Raw genomic sequence first — 22,811 nt, forward strand, 5'->3', positions numbered from 1 at the left:
TGGTGCTGCCTACGACATTGCTTAGATAACTTTTTGAAAACGTCTGTGTATATTGTTTTTTCGTTTAATTGGAACTCCCCCTAAGCGTCCCCTAAAGGTTTCACCTTAATATCCTTAGCGTCTTGAGTGACAGTAACTGTAGTGCTAGTATAAATAGTATACGCATAGTGCCATCTTGGTATTTCAAAATCAGCCAAAACTTATCCTTAAAGGTCTAACTTAATAATGTAAGCCGTTCTTGAGATATTGCTTTGTCACCTTTTTGAAAATTAACACACTCATAATTTGTTTTGCTTTCGTTCATCATCCACCTAAATATTTCTTATAAGCTCCACCTTAATACTCTTAGCTTGCTTAGTAGAAACAGTTGTTGTAGCAACAGTAGCGGTATGGGCATAGCACCTTGGTTTCTTCAATATCCCTTTCAACACACGCTGAAAGTTTCAACCTGATAACATCAACTGTTCTTGAAGAATTTTTGATACGTACCCTTGACACCCTTGTGGGCATTATGTATTCCTATTTAGTTCCATAGAGTTTCAATGCATTTCAAATTTTTCACCTTAATACCCTTAGTTTTAATAGCAGTAGTGGTAGTAGTAGATGTAGAATTAACTGTAGTAGCGGAAGCTTTAGTGGAGTAGTAGTACAAGAAGTAGTAATAATAATAGCAGTAGCAGAAGTATGACCAGAAGCAGTAGCATTAGGATGCAAATATTTCCTTTTGGCTTGTTTAACATCCCCAAAAATAAGCCTTGTTAGTTTCAACTTCACGCACTAAAGTGTCCCTAAAATATTGCATAACTCCTAAGATTATGCCCTTTTCCTAGAATGTTCCTAAGATATCCTTTTTGACAATCTGCATAAATATGGGTCAGTTCGCTTTCTCCCTCAAAATTCCTTGAAAATGTCACCTTCATACATTTAAGCATAGTTGTAATAGTAATCACAGTAGTAGTATAGCTACTAATAGTAGTTTTATTAATTGTAATAGCTTTAGTCCTAGTAGCAGCAGTAGTATTAACTTATTGCCTTTTGGTCAGTGGAACATCCCTCTCATCAAGTCCTAAATAATTCAACTTAATACATTTCGCCATTGCTATGACATCGCTGATGTTCTTTGATAACCTGTTTGTTCATATACTTCTTAAAAAAATTTTCTCAGTGTTCTTAGCCTTGCCATGTAGTTACAATAGAATTCGTTGAAGTAGGTGTATTAGTAAGTGTAGCAGTGATATAAGTATTAGTATTGCCTTTTCGTCAGATGATCTTCCCCTTTAAGCATTTTCTGAAAGTTCCAACTTAACCCCCAAGTCAATCCTTGAGATACGCTCTTTTGACAATGCAAATGCACATAGCGTCTTTTAATTTATTTCAAATTTCCTCTTAATTGTGTAAATAGAGTAGTGTTGTTGTAGTAGTGGTAGCATTAGTAGTGATGGTAGTTGTAGTAGCAGTGGTAGCATTCAAATACTGGCGTTTTGATCATCGCCCTTATCATTTCCTCAAATTTCCAAATTAACATAGTCAGTCATTCCAAAGTTGCGTCCTTATGACAAGCAGTAAATACTTAAGGTGCTTTGATTTACTTCAAAACTCTACTCAGCATTTTCGGAAACGCTCACCCAAATGGCCTTCATTTTTTTGAAAGCAAAGTTCAAAATACATACTTTTCGCAATAGCATATACAATATGAAAACAATGAAAGATTTATCATCAGTGCTTAACAAAATAACTCTCTTAAAATTTTGCCGGGTATGTTTTGGGGAATGATAGACCTGGTGGAGGAATGATTGCCCATCATTCATTTTTGACTTTTAAAAAGGGCCCTGGAACTTCCAACTTCCAATCAAATAAGCCTCATTCGATCCAAAGTTTACATGACAACCCGTTCCATAAAAACCTTTTATGCCACAGGGCATAATTTACATCCATTGTCCCTGGATTCTGGGAAGTTCTGTCCACCTCGAGAACATTGTTATATATTTTTTGACTATTGTGAACAAAATGGCTATCTCAAAATTAAGATTGGATGTGTTAGGGGTAAAAAGGATGTCAGGGAAGGGGGCTAGCTGCCTTAGATCGCTTTTGACTTTTAAAATGGAGCTAGAACTCTACATTTCCAATCAAATGAGCCTCCCCTAAAGTTTACACGACACCTCCTTCTATAAAAACTTTAAATGCCCCAGAGCCTTAGCTAACAACCCATGGCTCCTGACTTTGGGGAGCTGTGGCAACCCTGGAGGCCCTGTTTTGTGATCTCTGGTTTATTTTTTAAACAAGTGGCTATCACAAGATTTGTATCAGATACATTTTGGGAAAATACGATGTGTGGGGGGGGGAGCTGCTCTCCGATCACTTTGACTCTTGAAAAGGTCACTAGAATTTTTTATTACCAATCCGATGAGCCCCCTTCAAAGTTTATACGACCATCCTTTCTATAAAAACATTATATGCCCCCAAGGCATAACTTACCACACTTGCCATGAGGGCTGGGGGACGGGGGGGCATCATCTTCAGAGACATAATTTCCGGACCTTCAACTACGCTGAACAAAATGGCTATCTTAAAATTTTTATTGGATGTCTTTGGGGAAATGCTGGGTGCAGGGGAGGGGATGGTTACCCTCCGATTACTTTTGACTATTAAAAAGGACACTAGGCCTTTCAATTTTCAATCGAATGAGCCCCTGTCAAAGTTCCTACGACAACTCATTCTATACGAAGTGTCCTGTTCCATATTAAAAATAATAATAATACTCTATGACCACATCGCTCTTTACTTAGGCAGCACTGTTGCACTGTCTTTGATAGTGATGATATTGAAGCAAAAGATTTAAGTAAAATCACGAATCTTGAGATGCTAAGATTTCCTGGAATTAATATAGTTATATTAAGCGTCCAGTTTATTTTCATTCATTCTTTCCAGTCATCTAGATTGTTATAATAATTTTATTTTATTATCTTTCGTCAATTTTGTAAAAAGGTTCAAATACACCGCTCCAAATAGATATAGTTTTAAACAAAAACGAAGTTGACTTTAGAAGGTTTACGGTTAGGGGGAGGGGAGTATCAACATCCTGCCTGTTGTAATTTTGGATTATTTTAAGTTTGATTTGAGTTTGTTTTAATTTTACCATGGGCACCCATAAGCTGAATTGTAGGGGGGTGGTTCTACTTGGGGAAATCGGCACTTTCAATGCTGTAAAATAGAAATCAAAAAATAAAAAATATCAAACTTCAAAAAAGCTCATTTGATTGGAAATTAAGAGGGCTAGTGCCCTTTTAATAGGCAAAAGTGATTGGAGAGTAACCAGCGCCAATCCCCTACGCCAATCATTTCCCCAAACACATCCAAAAAAAATCTTGAGATAACAATTTTGTCCATTTTTTTCTTCCGTGATAACCACGCCCAAAACTATCTCAAACTTTTGAGATAACCATTTTGGAATCTTTTTGTTTAAAGGTCCAGGAATTATAACTTTGGGGATGACACCCCCCCCCCCTTCACAACCCTCAGGGCAAAGGTTGTAATTTATCCCCTGGGAGCATATAAAGTTTTTGTAGAAAGGGTGGTTTTATAAACCTCGGAGGGGGCTCATTGGATTCGTAATCAGAAGTTCTAGTGGCCTTTTTGACAGTCAAAAGTAATTGGAGGTCAATCAGCCCTCCTCCTCCCCCTACATTGTATTTTCCCGAAATGCATCTGATAAAAATTTTAAGATGGTAATTTGTTGATAGACAAACTTCGACAAACTTCGATTGAAAGGGCTAGTGCCCTCTTTAATAGTCAAAATTGATGGGAGGGCAACCAGCCCCCCCCCCCCCTCCACGCCCATCATTTCCCAAAAATCGTCCAATAAAAAATTTTGAGATAGCTATTTTGTTTGACGTAGTTTAAAAGTCCAGAAATTATATATTTGAGGATGAGACCCCCCCCCCCTACGGAGCCATCGAAATTGCGAGACAGCCATTTTGTAGCCAAAAGTCCAAAGAGCATATGACAATGCCTTCAGTAATCAAATATAAGGAATATTTAGGCGGACGTTGAACTAAATCAAAACAAACTATGAGCATGTGGACTTTTTAAAAGATGACAAAGCAATATCTCAAGAACAACTTATATTATTAAGTTAGACCTTAAGAGTAAATTGTGGCTGATTTTGAACTAGCCAGGGCACTATGTGTATACTTTTAATACTATCACTATAGTTACTGTACCTAATGACGCAAAGAGTATTTAGGTGAAACTTTTAGGAAGTGTTTAGGGGGAGTTTCAATTAAAAGAAAAAACACTATGCATGCAGGTTTTCAAAAGGGCATATAAGCAATATGATAGGCAGCACCACTCTATAATAGCTAGAAATATAATTGAAACATTTAAAGGAGCTAATTCAAAACAAAATTAAAAGTTCTAGTGTCCTTTTTAAGAGTAAAAAGATATTGGAGGATAATCAGCCCGTCTCTTAAGGCGATTCATTTTACAAACACATCCAGTCCAAAGTTTGAGACAACGATTTTGTTCAGCATACTAGATGCGATTTGGTTCAGCATACGGTCCAGTAACTATGTCTTTAGCAACTATGTCTATGTCTTATTGGGCATGTCAACCCCCACCCCCAATCATGCAATTGGCCCATTATGATATAAAACTAAATGCTACTTTAAAACTAAATAAAAATGCATTGTGTTTACGGTGGCCAATAAGACACTCCATCAATATATCAAGATCGACTGGGGGTATTAAGTTGCAGTTTTAAGGGCTACTACTATTACTAATTCTCCTCTTGCTATTTAAATATATAAATAGAGTATAAGTGTAACCAGGTTGTTGAAGAGCATAGATAGAATCTTTCAGGAATGATATTGAGTTTTATTTTTCAGGTCAACTTGAGGAGGTATAAACATAAATCAAAATTACTATTTGTGTAAGGATTAAAAATTTTTGAAAAAGTTTCTCCCAACATACAAATAGCAAGCCAAACTAGGGATTCTTATATAAGAAAACCAAAAAGATACAATTGTTTTTCATGAAAAAGACTATGTCAATAAAAACAAACAGAAATTAATTTAAAAAAACGTTTTCCACAAAACAAGTTTTTCAAAGAAAAGTCAAGAGCTCCATTAAGCCAAAAATTGGCAGAAATAAAGTCAAGTAATCTTTCAGCTTTAACACTACCACAAATCACTATCAATTAATCAATGAAACTCAAAACGAACAGAAATTAGAATAAATAACCAAGTCAAACTCAAAACGAGCAAAAATTAACATTAGTAAGGCTGATAATCCCCATGCCTTCTAAAGACCAGAACATAATTTAGGCTTTACTGAAAACAAAATACGTTTTAAATGTTTTCACCTTTTTTACTTAAATAAATAAAAAAATAGGACTTTAAGGAATAAATATCAGTATATGTATATTAAAGTGACAATAGATGGTCATTTTTTTTTATTTAGTAGAGCCTAAATTATGTTCTGGTCTTGAAAAGGCATGGGGGTTATCAGCCCTACTAATATCAATTTTTGCTCCTTTTGAGTTTGAATCAGCTATTTATTCTAATTTCTGTTCGTTTTGAGTTTCATTTATTTATTGATTGTGATGTGTGGTAGTTTTACGCTCTGAAGATTATTTGACTTAATTTCTGCCTATTTTTGGCTTAATGAAGCTCTTTACTGTTCTTTGAAAAAATTGTTTTATGAATTTTTTTTAAATTAATACAAATATAAGGCAGCGTCATTCAGCCATGGGGAGGGGAAGGAGCCCCCCATGTCCCCTTATGGGCATCCATGAATTTTACTCATTTGATGATTTATTAAATCATATAGACCAGTATCTGTTATCTTTATGTTAGCATTTACTGTAATTTCAATTCTTTTTTGTTTTCACTTATTCTTTGACAAATGATTCCTGGTAGTTTTAAGTTTGAATTATGATAGGACTTTATTTCTGCTCGTCTGAAGTTTTAAAATGGCTTTTTACTTACCTTTGAAAATTTTTTTTCGGGAAGTTTTTTCTATATTGATTCCCGTAAAATACCCCTTCACCAAGAAGCTTTGAATTAGCTATGATTTAAATGGCTTATACTGATTTTTAGTGCTATAACTTATAGCAATCTATACGGACAGTAAGTCCATCAAACTCATCATTTCGGCCGAAGTATGCATATCTACCATTTAGACAGAAAATAAAACCTATAAAGAAAATCTATAATAGTTTTTCTGTGAATTTATTTATCGAGTGATAACTACTGAAAATCTTTAACAACTAACAGCATCATAATTTGGGAATTCAGGAGCTTTATTTAGCATCAATTCATTCGACATTTGTGTCGCTTCTGCTTCTCCAGGAAGTAAAGCACAAATTAATTTAAAGAAAAAGAACTATCAATTACTTATGGCAACAAATAGTATTCCACACAATTCTAAATGCTAGTACACCATTTCAACTGATTTTTAATTATTGTTCACAAACACTTATTTTGTCACTTCAAATTAAAAACCCACCATATTTATTTGTTCACAAGGAAACAGAAGACTTAGCTGTGTGTACGTCTTACCCAGGGGGAAAAAAATTCCAACATAACTCTCACGATGGTTCTACTCTTACCAAAATATCAAATTATATTCCACTCTTCAAGATGTATGGTAAAATGTCTGCTAACAAAGCCATTTAGCAGCTTTTAAAGTTAGCTTATAATTTTCAAATTTTTCGGATGAATTCCTGTAAGTGTTTTCCTAACTTCTTTGGACATATTTGTTGCTATAACTGCGATGTCACTTTTGATAAACTCATCTGATAAACTTTTCAGCATCTGTAAATGGAAGAAATAACTTATATAGATAAAAAGATAGATAAAATTTTATTTTCACAAAAATCTTCATGGCACTGCTGAATTTCTTTATTATAGTCACATTAAAAAGCATCAGTTACATTATACAAGCATAGTCACATTAACAATTCAATATTTAGCATAAAAAAAACACTAGTCAATACTCTTGATTTTCGTTGTATATATTTACAAAACTGGGTATGAAACTTTTCGCTACCCGCTGATGGGCACAGCATATCAGCTGAAGTTTCTCAATAGGCACTGCAACACTGCACGGGAGTCGATTTGTTGTGGATTGAGGGGGGAAAAGGGTTTTGTGAATTGGGTGGCTCAGAAATTGTCTTATGAAATTCATGCAGAGGTTCTCTCTTCTTTTTTCAGAGTTTGCATTTTAAACTTTGTCAGCAACTCTTCATACGACATTTCTACCTGCTTTGAAATTATAATTAGAGCTCTTTTCTGAGCTCTTTCCATCCTGGCGCTTTGCTCAGTAGTCGGTCCAAAATGCCAAACAGGAGATGCATATTACAGAATTGGGCGAATAAAAGATGTAAATATTCGGAGGAGGTGATCTGGAGGGGCGCCATGTTTCGACATAAGCTTGAGCATCTGCAGCCCAGCATACCCCTTTTTACTAGACTAGATGTGTTTGCTCCCCATTTTAAATCACTGGTAATAATAACTCCCAAGGGTTTAATTTTTTCTTACTTTAAGAGAATCAGAGATAGTTGGTAGAAAATTTGGTTCAGAAGAATTTAAAAATGAAATAGTTAAAATTGAAGATTTACTGTAATATACTTTCATATTTGAACTGGAAGCTTTAGTCTTCATGCTATTAATTAAAATTTGAGCTTTGCTACATTCATTGGCTTCACAAATTTCTCCAAGGGTAAGGTCGTCAACATATTTCCAGCGGTCTTCACGATCATTAGCAATATCATTGATCATAACTAGAGAAAGAATAGGACCGAGAATAGTACCTTAAGGTACACCACAAAAACTGGCTCAGGTTCAAAGAAAGACTTCTTATATTTTAAAATTTGGAACCTATTTATTAAGAAACTCTGAATCATTTTCACAATAGCAACATTCACTCTAAAATCAACTAAAGGCTTAGAAATTAAAATGTTATGATCAGTCAAATCGAAACCCTTTGTAAAATCAATTGTTATTAAGTTTAGCCATTTGCCAGGTTCATCAAAATGCTTAAAAATAAATGTAAAAGACTGACTAGATGATGGGATGCTGATGTATTAAAGGAACAAGGAAATAAAAATAAAAATATTTTTCAGAAACCATTTCAAAAATGTTTTTCATGCACGAAAACCACAATTTACTATTTTTCTTTCAGTTGTTTAAAAATTATGAAATTATTAAAGCAGTACGATATTTTCGTTTGCATTGGGACATTGAACGAAAAGAAGTTGACGAAAAACGTTGAGACGTATGAGTTGAGACGTTGATAAATGAGCAAAACTGATTAGTTGAATTTGACAACAGTATTTATACGTAACACACATTAACAATCTGTTGATTCTCAAAGGCAACAACACTTTCAAAGGAAAGCAACACCTTCTTCACATATTTTTGCTTTATGATTTAGTTCATGTTTTGCTGATTCCACCCTCTCACTTCAAGTTTCTCTGCTGTTAAATGTCAATCTGCTACACTAAAAACTCTATAACTGCATTTGAAGGTCTAAAAATAAAATTATGAATAAATATAAAATTATGTTATTATATAAATATATTATTATATATTTATTATATTATTATAAATATAAATTATTATATTATTTATATAAATTATATTATTATTATATAAATTATATATTATTATATAATATATATTATATCATATATTATTTATATAAACTAATTATATTATTATATAAATATAAAATAAATATAATTAGTAAAAATAAAATTATGAAACTGTAAATTTTCATAATTTTTTAAGATGAAAAGGGTAGTGTAAATTTCCATTTAACCAATTTAAAATGTCAGATTTCACTTCCCTTGTCCTTGTTCCTTCAAGACTCAGAAAATTAGTAGACTAAAAGGAAAATATAAGCATATAATTTATAATATCATATATCATATCATTCTTGGATGAAACCTTAGGGATTAGTAGCTCCAGAAGAACATTTTGGCATGCTCAAGCATAAGCTATGAAAACACAAGTACTAATTAGGATTTAAGGATTTTTGCGACAGCTTTTCTTGTCAAAAATTCAAATAAAACAAGATAGCAAGGTTACCAAACAAGTATTTTATGTTATTTAACTTTTTCCCTCTTTTAAGCATCCATAAATGATAACGGTGATGGTTAAATAGTATAAATCTGTTATTTATATTTTATCATCCTATAGTTTTAATGTTGTGTTTAAGGCAACCTAGGCCATACTTGATTGGTCAGATATATATTGGTAAATATTTACCAATATAAACTAATTATATTATTATATAAATATAAAATAAATATAATTAGTAAAAATAAAATTATGAAACTGTAAATTTTCATAATTTTTTAAGATGAAAAGGGTAGTGTAAATTTCCATTTAACCAATTTAAAATGTCAGATTTCACTTCCCTTGTCCTTGTTCCTTCAAGACTCAGAAAATTGGGTAAATTGATTGGTAAATATTTTTTTAATGGTGAGTTTCGTCGTCTATTTTTCTCTGTGAAAATTCTAGCATTGTAAAAATAGCATGGTAAGATCTGTTTAAAATATTCGCCATCTTGGAAACATTTCTACAGATGGTTATTTTGGAGACAAAGCTGACAAGAATAATAAAATAATAGTTTATTTCTATTGATTTATTAGAAAATAAATCAATACTACCGTTTGAAATTCTTCTTACAAGGTAGCACGATTTAATTATATTGTTGGAAAAGCGATTAGCGTTAAAGCAAGGAAAAATCTAGTGTTTCCTTAGTTCCTCTCCTATAATTTGTATAAATAGCACAATTTTCAAATATAGTTTCTTTTCCCTCCTTTATGGAAAACAAGAGCCAGATTTTAACAGTTCTGCGCCGAAAAGTCCAGAATAAGCCAGATTGGAAAAGTTCATTGGGACAGTTTTTGGACAAAGCTTCAAGGCTGGAGAAACAATCTGAATTTAGAAAGATATTACTCCATATTATATGTCCATGAAATAAAAAGTAGGCTCTGATACAAGGGGGCTAAATGGAATTAACTACATTTTCTGAGCCCTGGCTGGTACTTTCTGAAGTGGATTTCTAAGTATGGTTTCTAAGAGACGATCGTCGATTTTTAATTTTATATGACTATTATATATGAAATGGGGGCTGGTGTTTGCCCAGCCCCCATATTATTAATATGTAGACATACTACGTAGTATCTAAATTGGTTAGTTTACAACAAAAAATATGTCAAAATAAACAAAATAAATTTTCTATGACGACAAAGAGTATCCGAAACTGATAGAATGAGTAAACTCATGATCGTCTATTAAACAACAAAGAAATTCTTGTGCCATCTAAGCAAAATATGAGGCCAAAATGCAAAAAACAGGATCAAAATATATGTTTGAATTCACTTTCTGATTTTATTTTACTTTGCATTCAGACAAAGAAAAAGGAACCAAGTATGTTAAAATATACTAAGTGGCAATTTGAGCAAATTTTCAAAAACTAGCCCTTTTTTAGCACAATTATACTTTTTTTCAATTGTTAGACTAGCTAATTAAACTAGCTTTTGGCATTTTTAAAAATGATTTTGCCAACATAACCCTAAATTGGCCCCAATTAATGTAAAGCAGCTTGAAAAAAGATGAGTGTATCTACTTAACGATAATGTTAAGATGGATCCATACAAAATGTTGAACTCTACCTGCAATCCAAATTTGAATATATTAAAACTAAATGTGTCCTGCATTTCTCTAGTTTTGTGCACTATAATGCTTCCTATTAGACCAACAAATAGTTTTATAAATAGTTGCCAACAAATATTTTTATCATATTTCCATTACTAGTCATTAGTCATTACTATTAGTCATATTAGTCATTACTATTTGGTAATGACTAACCAAATTCCTTCAGTCAATAAATATTATTTTCATGACAAAAGGGTTTTTTTTTTGTTATTTTGTCATTATTTAATGACAAAAGGGGTACGTGGCATGACATATTTGAACATATTCGGAGATTATTAGCCATGGGTACAATTACCTAAAAATTCAGCGGAGAAACCCAACTAGGGAAATAATCAATTTGAAAGTTTTTTTTTTTTTAATTTTTTTCTTACTTTTTTTTATTTTGGAAAAAAAATTAAATTGGAATATGGAATTTTTTGGCCGTTTAATTTATGATCAAATTCCCTAAATAATAAGGCAACTAGCAGAACTATAGTAATGGGATATAATCACATTTGCATCATATCATTACGATATCTAGGCATATTTCTTCAACTTTTCCCAGATATCTGTTGCTAGGCAAGTGTAATTATCAAGTTTTATTGTAGCCAGGATTATATACACCTTCAACGCTAAATTTTAGTTCCTTAAATCTTTATTAAAAATCTTTTAGGAGCTGAAATACGGCAGAAGTGATTATGAGAATATAATCTGTCCAGTTTTGTCTTACATACCTTTGCCGCAGCATAATCTAGTCGACTCACAAGGCTCAGATCCAAAATCACTGTATTAACTGTTCCAGCGTTTTTCGCCCTTTTCTTCACTAAGCTTACAAAGTAATCAGACGAAGGGAAAACTAAATTTTCTCTGGGTCTCACCACCAATATGCGTGCATCGTCTTTCTGAATAGAAAAGTACAGCCTTCTTAAAATTTTAGGAGAAAAAAATAATGCTTCAGTTTCCACAGCATTCCAATATTCCTGGCGATTTTTGTTCAGAGTGATTCAACATTAAGTTTAAATGCAAGGCACTCATCGACTTGGACACCAAGATATTGGACATATATATGTCTCTGGAGATATCCACTTTCTAGTTGAATACCATGGATCCAAGGACAATAATTAGCACTTCTTCCATATAGCATAAATTTGCTTTTAATATGATTCAAACGTAATTTATTTACACGCATCCATCTTTCAATACAACTCATTCCTATATTTAAAAGCAGAAGTAAATCTGCCTCAGTCACAGCTAGAGTTGTCAACAGCTCAAGAAAAAAATCCATGGCAAAGGTAAGAAAAAATCCATGTCTGTCCATGTTTGTCAGCGTTGCCAAAGATACGAAAAAAAAACTTGCCGCTCGCGACGCTTTGCGTCACTCGCAGGTATGTATTTTCGATGACATAGATCTTTCTTCATATAGATGCAACGCGGAAGTGCACGGTTTGCATTTTTTTTTCATGTGATAGTTCGTCGAATGCGCTGGAATATTTCAACGTATCTCGCCAACCAGCAAAATGTAGAATATTCCGTCATTAGGGAGAAAGCGTGAGTAAATGCAAAAACCGTGAGATTACATTTGTGTGAACCGAGAGTACAGCTAGGTTCTGACCAGAAGTAAATAACCGTAACAGAAGAAAGAAACTGCCATAAGCGCAATGCTGGTGTCAAATCAGGCTATACCCTCGCGTCCGTTTTCTTCCGGCTGATTTCTTCATACAAAAACATAGGCGATTCGACCGGAAGAAAAAGTTTGCATGAAAAAACATGGAGGGTCTAGGCTGATTAGATGCGCTCAACTTTCCTACTTCTGTTACGGTTATTTACTTTTGGTTCTGATAGAGCGGGTTCTAATTCTTGCCCTGACTCGACTGTTTTGCAACATGGAGATAAATGGCATTCTGTCGCTAGGTGACGGGAATCGAAAACTGTTGTGATTTCCCTCTCTGCTGATAGAAGTACTGTTGTGCACAAGAATGAAAAGCTGACTGACCTTGTGCACTGAACAGAACTTAATCGATTCACGACACTTGGAAAATACAAAAAGAATATATATAGGCCTATATGCATTCTAAATTCTATAACCAGTATTCAAATTCCAATCAGGTATGGTTTGTTCGTGAACTTCAAATAATATTTTCAAATAACGATAACGAACTTCAAATAACGGCAAAAACATTTAAGGTTTACTTTAAACACATAAGGAAGGATTTTTTCTGTTTACGACGGAACTTCCCTTCTCTCCCTTTTTCACTTCTAGCGTCGAGCACGCCTCATGAGTGAATCGGGGATATCCCACTAGTGGGAAACCGGGACATACCGATTCACTGTCATGAGTGCCGACACCGTTTCTGGATAGAGGTGTTTATTCAACTTAAGCAGTGAAAATTGTCTTTCCGCTGCTGCTGCTGAATTTGGCAGAGAGAGTATCTGCAGTAACTGCATGAACACTGGCAGTGCACTGAATTTGGGGTTGTCACCAGCGTCAGTGAGCATGCCAAGCTCACACCAAAATGTCCCTGTTTTTTTTTTTACCAAATCACCCAGAGAATCGCGGATAATTCTGAGCTTCCGCCAGTCTCTGTCGAGTTGGTCAATATCAAAATTCACGGTAGCGGAAAACCGTGGGTAAATTCCTACCAAGCTTTAGATACGGTCACTTACCGCTACCTTTGGGTGATCGCACTCCAGCTGAACTAAAATCTCGTCACTGGAATCGACCCTTCTAATTATTTCCTCACACAGTCTTTGGTAAAACATGACACACTTATTTTAAGCGGAAATCAACTAGCGACTAAAATCCGTGTTTCCACTCATTCCTTCACAGAGCGTCAGAAACTTAGGCCCAAAGCAGACGTTTTCTTAAAGTCTTAGTTTGTTCTGGGACTACAAATTTATTTTGAAGGGGTCTGTTCTGTCTAAAACTTCCTGTTTAATGAAGTCCTGCATTATTTCCTTCAATGCTTCCCAGACTTTTTCAGGATTTGCTGAGCCCTGAAACTTTCATTTTGAAACTCAACGTTTAACTCGTTCACGACAAGCAATATATACCCCACAAAGAGGTAAAAAAGACTAAGCTTGACATTCCCAAGTCCCTCACGAATGCTCACAGCGGTGGGAATGTTTATAAATTTTCAGACATCCCACTGCTCAAGCAACCTCTTCACAACATGCTCCATTGCTAGTCAGCGTGTCTTCGACGGATAAAGTATTGCGTGTTCCGCAACTTCTACGAACTTCTGAGACTCGGCAAATTCTGTTTTCCTTTTGGGGCTATAAGCAACAAAATTGTACACGTCGTGAGCAAATTAAACTATTTCAGGATCTAGAACATCACAAGCAGCGGCCGAACACAGAGCGAAAGAATGGCAAATGCACCAGAAAATGGCGATCCACGGCACATCTTTTTTAAAAGCGCAGCGAGACCCGCTTGTTTACCGAGCATTACACTTGCATTATCAGACTCAAAACCAATGAGGTTGACTAAAGGGAAATTTCTGTTGCACATAGCTTTCATGTACAGCCATTTCCAACTTACCTTGGAGGGGGCAAAAGCAGGGGCGGAATTTTTGTTTTTGGGCATGGATAAAACGTTAAAACTGGTCGAAACAAATCACATTCCAGAAAATTTGAATTTCACGGACTTCTTCAGCACTTCAGCTGGTCCAGCTGAGCTGGAGCTAGAGCGCCATCTATGGTCACAGATGTAAGAGTAGTGAGACAGCTGGTCCGCTAACCCATTTTGGCTCGCCGTAGAGATTGTTTTTTGGGTGACGCCAATTCTATACTATGTGGAAAAATCCATGTTTTCTTGAAAAATCCATGTTTTTTATTGAAAAATCCATGGAAATCCATGGAATTTACAAAATCCATGTCAGGGCTTGGAAATCCATGTTTTCATGGATAAATCCATGGCGATGGCAACCCTGGTCACAGCTTCCACTGAATACTGTGTGACATCAGCAAAGCTGGGCAATATCATCTTTGACCGTCTAGATGCAGGTCCCACATGACTCAATATCCTTTTAAGGCAGGCAATCAGATCATTAATAGAGATTAAAAACAACAAGGGGTCAAGCACAGAACCATGTGGTGCTCCACATCTCACATTTATATAATCAGAATGAACACTTCCAGCCCCAACACACTGTTTCCTTCCAATCAAAAACACAAAATCAAACTGTAAAAATTACCACGTATGCCGGCAGGCTCTAATTTCGATAATAATATACTATGGTCAACAGAGTCAAATGCTTTCATAATGTCCAAAAATGTAGACGCAATTTTCAACCCAGCATCCAACGAATCATTGACAAATGTTGTTAACAAAAGCAGCACTTGCTCTGTTGACAACCCATGTCGAAAACCAAACTGAGTAGGTTGAAAATAAGAATTTTTATTTAAAATATCCACCATTCTGACATAAATCAGTTTTTAAACAGACGCGATATTAATGGGAGCATTGATATCAGTCTGTAATTATTCATATCAATCTTATCACCATTCTTAAACAGTTGTACCACATGAGCACTTTTCAAGCAATCCGAGTAAACTCCACTCTTAAAACATAAATTAATCAAATACAACAGATGACCTGAAATAGTAGAGAAAACTGAACGAATAATTCTAACACTGAACAAATCCGGCCCAGCTGCCGAATTCTTCTTTGACTTCACTGTTGTATCAAGCTCTGCAAGTTTGAGTCACTGGTCTTAAAAATATAGAGACTTCAGCTGCCTCATCAAGAAAGTCATTATAAAAGCCATCACATGGTGACTGTAAAACACTATCGGATACACTCTTACCAATATATGTAAAATGTACACACATTTTATTAGTAACTTGATTATCTGATTGAGCATATGGAATGTCAGAAATAGTCGGGGCAACACGAGGGTTAACCACCGACTTGATGATTCTCCACGTTTTCGCTATTTTCTAAGTAGAGCTTTTTAGCCTGTCTTAAAAGGGACTTAAGATTTCTGTTATTACTTTTATAAATATCTTTATCTGATTGGGATCCATTTTTAGTAGACTTTTCATAGAGCTCTTCTCTTTTATCCATCGATTTAATTTGCGCTTTCGATACCCATGATTTCTTAGCAACATCATAACGTGTACGCTTTTGTTTAAACTCTAGACTTCCATATTAGATCTGAATCAGTTTTCCATACAATATACCAAATTTATCATTAACACAATCAGTGCCATCAAGACATTCAAATGCTTCATTCGCAAGTCTAGTCCTATATTTATATATAGCATTCTTATCAATTATAGGCTGTTTAACTCTAGTCTTGCCATCTCCTTGACTACAACAACTAACAGCTGCACGGATCACAATAGCACAGGGATCTGAAACGTCATTCACTAGCACTCGCGACAGGTTGCAACTATCATTCAGAAACAGGCTATCAGTCACAGACAGAAGCTCCAGATATGCTAGGTGGAATATTAACAGAAGGAGAAAGACCATAACTATACATAAGATTTATAAAATTTCTTGGCTTCGAATTCCTATCTTGTACATTATTCAAATTAATATTAAAATCACCACTTATAAAGCAATGCAATTGCGAATCCGGTATTTTATCCAAGATAATATCCATCAGGTCTAAGAACTCATCCGTATTTCCTGAGGGGGGGGGGACTATAAACAACAACAAGAAATATTTTCCGCCCAGACAATAAAACCTCTAACACCATTGATTCAAAAATCATTTAACGATATACAGCAAAATCCGGCTTTGGCTTAACATTATATTCATTTTTCAAATAAATTGCAAGACCACCATGCTGTCTTTCCACTAGATTCTGAAGAAACAACCTATAACCTGGTATATCCAATAATGAATCAGCACACTCGACATTCATTCCACTCTCAACCTGGTCTTCATTCATGATGCCCTCACTAATCTTATAAAAATCACCACGACAAAAAACCAACAAAGAGAAAAATCTTAATGAAAAAAAAAAAAAAAAACAGACTGCGGCCAGTGGAGAAAAAAAGGACGAAAAATGTAAAACAACGCGGATATTTTGCCTGTATCAAAACAGGGTGTCTTCAGCACGAGAATAAGATAAAATTATATTCGATATAGAATAAAATAGAGAATAAGATAATATTCTTCAGCATGAAGAATAAGATAGAAAAAAAACTAAAAACAAATTAAACCACCACCAAAAATATATATATATAATTGGCGCAAACTAACCCGAGTAAGGAAATTTGCTATTAGAGTTACTTCAGTGAAAACACCAGAGCAACTGAGTTAAAATTAAAAAACTGGAAATTACGTCAGTTATTCTGTTGTGAAATAATCCCCTTGTTGGCTTTTACTGAAGCAAACCGTTTTAGTCTAGTAGGTAAAATAGTCCCCTGGTGATTATTTAAGATCTTAATTCCCTTATCGACTGTTGATTCACTTTTTGCAAGATTATCATAAATTAGGTTAATATTTAAATTACCTGTGTCTCTATTTATTGAAAGGTTAGCAAACATATGTTGTTTTAATTTCTATGGCTTCTCTAGCTCATTGAGTATACCCCCTATCATTCGAAATAGCTTAGGCCTCATCAGATTCTACACAGTGATCTGATTGAAACAACAACATCAACGCGCCGATTTCATAGCTTCATACCATATTATTTTTTTTATTTTCCCCGTTTTCACGAATACACAATACCGGAAGAACCACTGGAGGCACCCAACATTGGACCCCCATTGCTTGCAAAATTTTCCTTCTCTGAAGTACTTATTTCCTAATCAATCTAACTTCCTTGTTGATGTCATCAATAACAAAAACGGGTTTTCTAAAACTTAAGTGATTTCCTTTCATTTTCTTCACATTATTCATAATAGCAAATCGGTCTCGATATTCCGCAGTTTTAATCTTTTCGAAATTATCCGTAACTTGAACAACTAAAAAATCGCATTCTACGCATGCGTCTTATCAGTCAGTTTAATCACTTCATCATTATTTTTGCTTGCATTAGCTTCCTTAACCGCACATCGCCAACCAACGTGATCGATTAATTTTTTTATATTCTCCATATCAGACTCTACGATTTTCAGTGAGCTCTTAATATCTGAAACGTCTTTTTGTAAAGTTTGTAACATTTGTAAAATGATGGAAATGCTATCAGCATTTGTCTTTTCACATTCTCACACAGGACTAATATCACATGTTGAGTCCATTCCTGAGACTTCATCACAAAGCCTTTTCTGACCTGTCTTTACTGGAGTAGATTTGTTAATTTCTCCAGCTTCTTGGGATTGGGATACAACTAGATCATCCTGTTTCAGTTTCTTATTGCCATTATTTCCTTTATTCTTCTTCTTATTCCCCATTCTTGTCAAATGATAAGTAAAAATCTGGCCTAATTTCAATCGGAACTTTTTTTACCCACGCAATTCTAGCGTGCTATACATCAGCCGTTAAAAGGAACGGCAAACCCCATTCATCCAAAATCAGCCACGGTCTTCAAAAAAAAATCTGCTCTTTTACTCCTTCATCAATCAGCTACGAAATTATCTGTATGACATCATCAATTCTACAATGCAATTGACAAGCACTAGCCCGCGCAGAGATGTTAGCGCGATGAATGCATGCATGATCGCAACTGAAATTGAGTTGTAAATTTTCTTCTTTAATATGGCCTAAATGAAGATGGCAATGAAGTCGAATTTCCAATGAAGATGGCAAAATCTTCTTCGTCTTCTAGTTGCAAACGGAATTTTTTTGAATTTACAGTTATTTACTTGATTGGTCACATCTTCCTATATATACGACGTATTTTCGACGCAACGCCTTCAATTTCTCTCTCTCTCTCTCTAAATTTCAATTTTCCTTCAATTTTCTCTCTCTCTCTAAATCAAAACTTTGAGATATCCATTTTATTCAACGTAGTTTTAATTTCTGGAAATTAGGTCTTTGAAGATGACAACCTCCACAGCCCTCAGGGCAAGGGTTGTAAGTTATGCCCTGGGGGCGAATAAGGTTTTTATTGAAAGCGTAGAAACTTCAAAAGGGATCAAACCACTGGAAATTTAAAGGACTAGTTCCTTTTTTAATATTTGAAAGTGATTGGAGAGCGACTAACGCCCCTCTCACGCCCACCATTTTCCAATACACATACAATAGAGATTTTAGATAGCCATTTTTTTCCACGCAGTTCACAGTTCTGGAAATTATACCTTTGAGCAGGACACTCCCCCCACAGTCTTCAGGGCAAAGGTAATAAGTTATGCCCTGGGGGCATTTTTGAAAGGGTGTATGTTGTTCAAAATTGCTGAAAATTTGTATCCAGCATAGAAATAGCAGGACAAACTATAAAGTCTTAAAAAACGAAAAGATTTAAAGTATTATTTTCTTTTTCTCTGTAAAGACTAGCCTACGTCAATATAAAACGAACAGGAATTAATTAAAAACACTTTTTCCATAAAATAAGTTTTTCAAAGAAAAGTAAAGAACTCCATTAAACAACCACAAATCAGCATCGATAAATAAATAAAACCCAAAACGAACAGATATTACAATAAATAATCGAGTCAAACTCAAAACGAGCAGAAATTAACATAAGTTGGGCGCAAAACTCCTATGCCTTCCCAAGGCCGGAACAAAATTTTCACTTTACTGAAAAAATAAAAATGAATGTGTATTGTAAGTTTAATATACAAATACTGATATTTAGTAATCAAAATTTTAATATTATTTGATTTATTAAAGTTATAAAAGTAAAAACATTTGTATTTTTTCAGCAAAGTGCAAATTTTGTTCTGGCCTTGGGAAGTAATAATAATTGTAATATTTATTGTCGTAATAATAATTGTCCACCAGATTCTAATAGTTCTTTGAAACTAGAAGATTGGATAAATCACTTTAGTCAAGTACTTTCACCCGGTGATGCGGCAGTTGAATCACGGCTTGACTCTTTATTATCGGAAGAAATTTCAAAGCACCCCCCAAATAGTAAAATATCTGTTTGTGTTGAATGGAAGTAAGGGCAGCAATTAAAGCTCTAAAAAGTAAGCATTTTTTTTTATCATGACGGTATACATTCAATTCATATAAAATGGGTATCCCTCTGAGCAATCCTTCTTCTCGCTAGTCTCTTTACCCCTATTCCTTCTTTTTGAATTCTTCTAACTAGATTTTCTCGTGCTACCACTTCACCCCTTTCAAGAAAAGGAGGGAATACGAATCGATGTTCTGATTACAGGCCGATTACTGTTTCGCGCCAGATTAGCAAAGTTTTTGAGTTAGTTTTATTCAAGTATCTGGAATCTTGTAATCAAGCCCTGAATCAAATTGGGTTCCATAAGGGGCTAAGCATGGATGTTACTCATACCTTCCTTTAAAGAATAATATCCTTTTGTAAGCAATGGGTAGAGGTGAAGAGCGGATCCAGGATCTTTGTTCGGGGGGGGGGGGTACTAATTTTCGACTCGGTTTTCGACTAATTTTACTAATTTTTACTAAGGTTTTACTAATTTTCGACTCTGTAAAAATTTCGGGGGGGGGGGGGCTCAAACCGGGTAACCCCCCCCCCCCCTGCATACGGCCTTGGTAGAGTTTATACACTTGCGTTAGATTTTGCGTCGGCATATGATTCAATTATCAATTCTTGGCCTGTGACTACGCTTCTGAAGAATAATGTCCCGCTACCAGTAGTTTTGACTTTAAAAAAGTGGTATGGTTGATCTCGTATTCGTATTAAGTGGAAGAATCAGTTTAGTGAATATAATGTTAAGTTATGTAGGGGGTTGAGGCAAGGAAGCGTTATTGCTCCTTGAATTTTCAATATTACTGTTTCGGGGCTATTTGATCAAATTTAATTGACTTTTATTTATGGTAAAGGTTATGTTCTATCGTGGATTGCTTACGCAGAGGATTTACTTCTTTAGAGTCGATCACATAAGTCACTTCAACAAAATGTAGATTTTTAGCAAATGTTTTTATTGAGCATAAACTTCGTTTTTGCCCTGAAAAGTGCCAGTTTTTAATTCTTGGTCCTAAGGCTAATGATCTCGTTAATTTAGAAATATCTGTTCGTATTTATGATAGTATTTTAAAACCTTTGGAATCTTTTTTATATCTTGGTGTACCTTATGGACCAACTTTAGCTTTACGCCGTGCTTCTTTTTCTAAAGCAGTTAAAAGTAGAATAGCAATTAGTTTCGGGGCAGTAGTTTGTCTTCGCGATCTTCTTTCTCGAAAATCACTGGCTCGGGCATATAATGCTGTCGCTTTGCCTCAGATTTTACTTTTTTCATCGCTTCTCCCGTTTTTTAGAATTAGTAATATTTTGCATGTAAAAACCACCTTTTTTAATTTTGCTAAGTTCCTTTGCCGCTTTTCTAAATCTGAATCAAATACTTTTTTAATTGATACATATAATATAAAAAACCCTGTTGATGTTTTGGAAAAAAAGCAAAAGAAATTTTTATCTAAATTACCTCTTTTTTTCTCATAATTTATATAAAGTTGCGCATAAAGCTTAATTTTTTTTTATTTATTAATTATTGAATGAAGTGTTAATTTGTGAAGTTTTAATTTTAAGTGTTAATTTATTAATTGTTGAATGAAGTGTTAATTTGTGTGGTAAGTTTGATTGAAGGCCTTTGCATACTTGTTGTTAAATGGTTTAAAAGAATTTTATGGCCTGTTGATTAGAGGTTATTTTAGAATTTTACTCATTGTATTCGGAGTAAATAAAAATTTTGAGTTGAATTGAATTTTTCAATAATTTTTAATCTAAGCACATATACTACTGTTTAATCTAATTTTACACCTCCTCAAGTTGACTTGAAAAATAAAAGTTAGTATCATTTCCAAAACATTCTATCTATGCTCTTTGACAACTCGAATAATTTTAAACTCTGTTTATATATTTAACTTGTTAGAGCAGAAGTATTAATAATAGTGGCCCCAAATGTTTAAAATTAATACTCTTAGTCGTTCCAAAGTTATCTCTCAGATCTCTTATTGACCACCATACACACAGTGCCCTTTGATTTAGTTTAAAATAAGGTTTAGTCTTAGAGCATAATCTGTCAATTGCATAATTTGGGGGATTGACATGCCGAATAACTCTAGAACCATATTTGCTAGACCGTTCTACTATGATACAGAAATTAGTTGTATTAAAATTTCAACTGGATGTGTTTGGAAAATAAAAACGCTTGGGGGAAGGGCTGCTTGCCTTCCAGTCTCTTTACTCTTAAAAAAGGCACTAGCACTCTTTATTTTGAATCGAATTAGGTCCTATAAAAGCTTCAAAGTTATTTCTAGCTATTAAAGAGCGGTGCTGCCTACGACACTGCTTAGATAACTTATTGAAAACGTCTATGTATATTGTTTTTTCGTTTAATTGGAACTCCCCCTAAGCGTCCCCTAAAGGTTTCACCTTAATATCCTTAGCGTCTTGAGTGACAGTAACTGTAGTGCTAGTATAAATAGTATACGCATAGTGCCATCTGGGTATTTCAAAATCAGCCAAAACTTACCCTTAAAGGTCTAACTTAATAATGTAAGCCGTTCTTGAGATATTGCTTTGTCACCTTTTTGAAAATTAACACACTCATAATTTGTTTTGCTTTCGTTCATCATCCACCTAAATATTTCTTATAAGCTCCACCTTAATACTCTTAGCTTGCTTAGTAGAAACAGTTGTTGTAGCAACAGTAGCGGTATGGGCATAGCACCTTGGTTTCTTCAATATCCCTTTCAACACACGCTGAAAGTTTCAACCTGATAACATCAACTGTTCTTGAAGAATTTTTGATACGTACCCTTGACACCCTTGTGGGTATTATATATTCCGATTTAGTTCCATAGAGTTTCAATGCATTTCAAATTTTTCACCTTAATATCCTTAGTTTTAATAGCAGTAGTGGTAGTAGTAGCTGTAGAATTAACTGTAGTAGCGGAAGCTTTAGTGGAGTAGTAGTACAAGAAGTAGTAATAATAATAGCAGTAGCAGAAGTATGACCAGAAGCAGTAGCATTAGGATGCAAATATTTCCTTTTGGCTTGTTTAACATCCCCAAAAATAAGCCTTGTTAGTTTCAACTTCACGCACTAAAGTGTCCCTAAAATATTGC

The 22,811-nt window shown here is 34.5% G+C and overlaps 1 protein-coding gene across 4 annotated transcripts in view; it reads right to left on the reverse strand.

Moving 5' to 3' along the window:
• Positions 1-6,236: 6,236 nt before the first annotated feature.
• LOC148953428 (sodium-independent sulfate anion transporter-like) overlaps positions 6,237-22,811 on the reverse strand; it is a 210,117-nt gene continuing 193,542 nt past the window's right edge. For 2 of the 4 annotated variants that reach the window (XM_089087670.1, XM_089087666.1), the window contains 2 exons: positions 11,441-11,608; positions 6,237-6,812 (listed from right to left, as the gene is read on the reverse strand). In XM_089087670.1, coding sequence (XP_088943796.1) covers positions 6,687-6,812; positions 11,441-11,608 — 294 coding nt within the window. In that variant the 3' untranslated portion in view covers positions 6,237-6,686. The remainder of the gene's footprint in view (positions 6,813-11,440; positions 11,609-22,811) is intronic. The other 2 variants (XM_089087674.1, XM_089087672.1) reach the window with 1 other exon arrangement.

This window comes from Artemia sp. Qi Xiang Cuo, chromosome 4 (assembly GCF_049724085.1).
Source record: "Artemia sp. Qi Xiang Cuo chromosome 4, ASM4972408v1, whole genome shotgun sequence".
Taxonomy (NCBI): Eukaryota; Metazoa; Arthropoda; class Branchiopoda; order Anostraca; family Artemiidae; genus Artemia; species Artemia sp. Qi Xiang Cuo.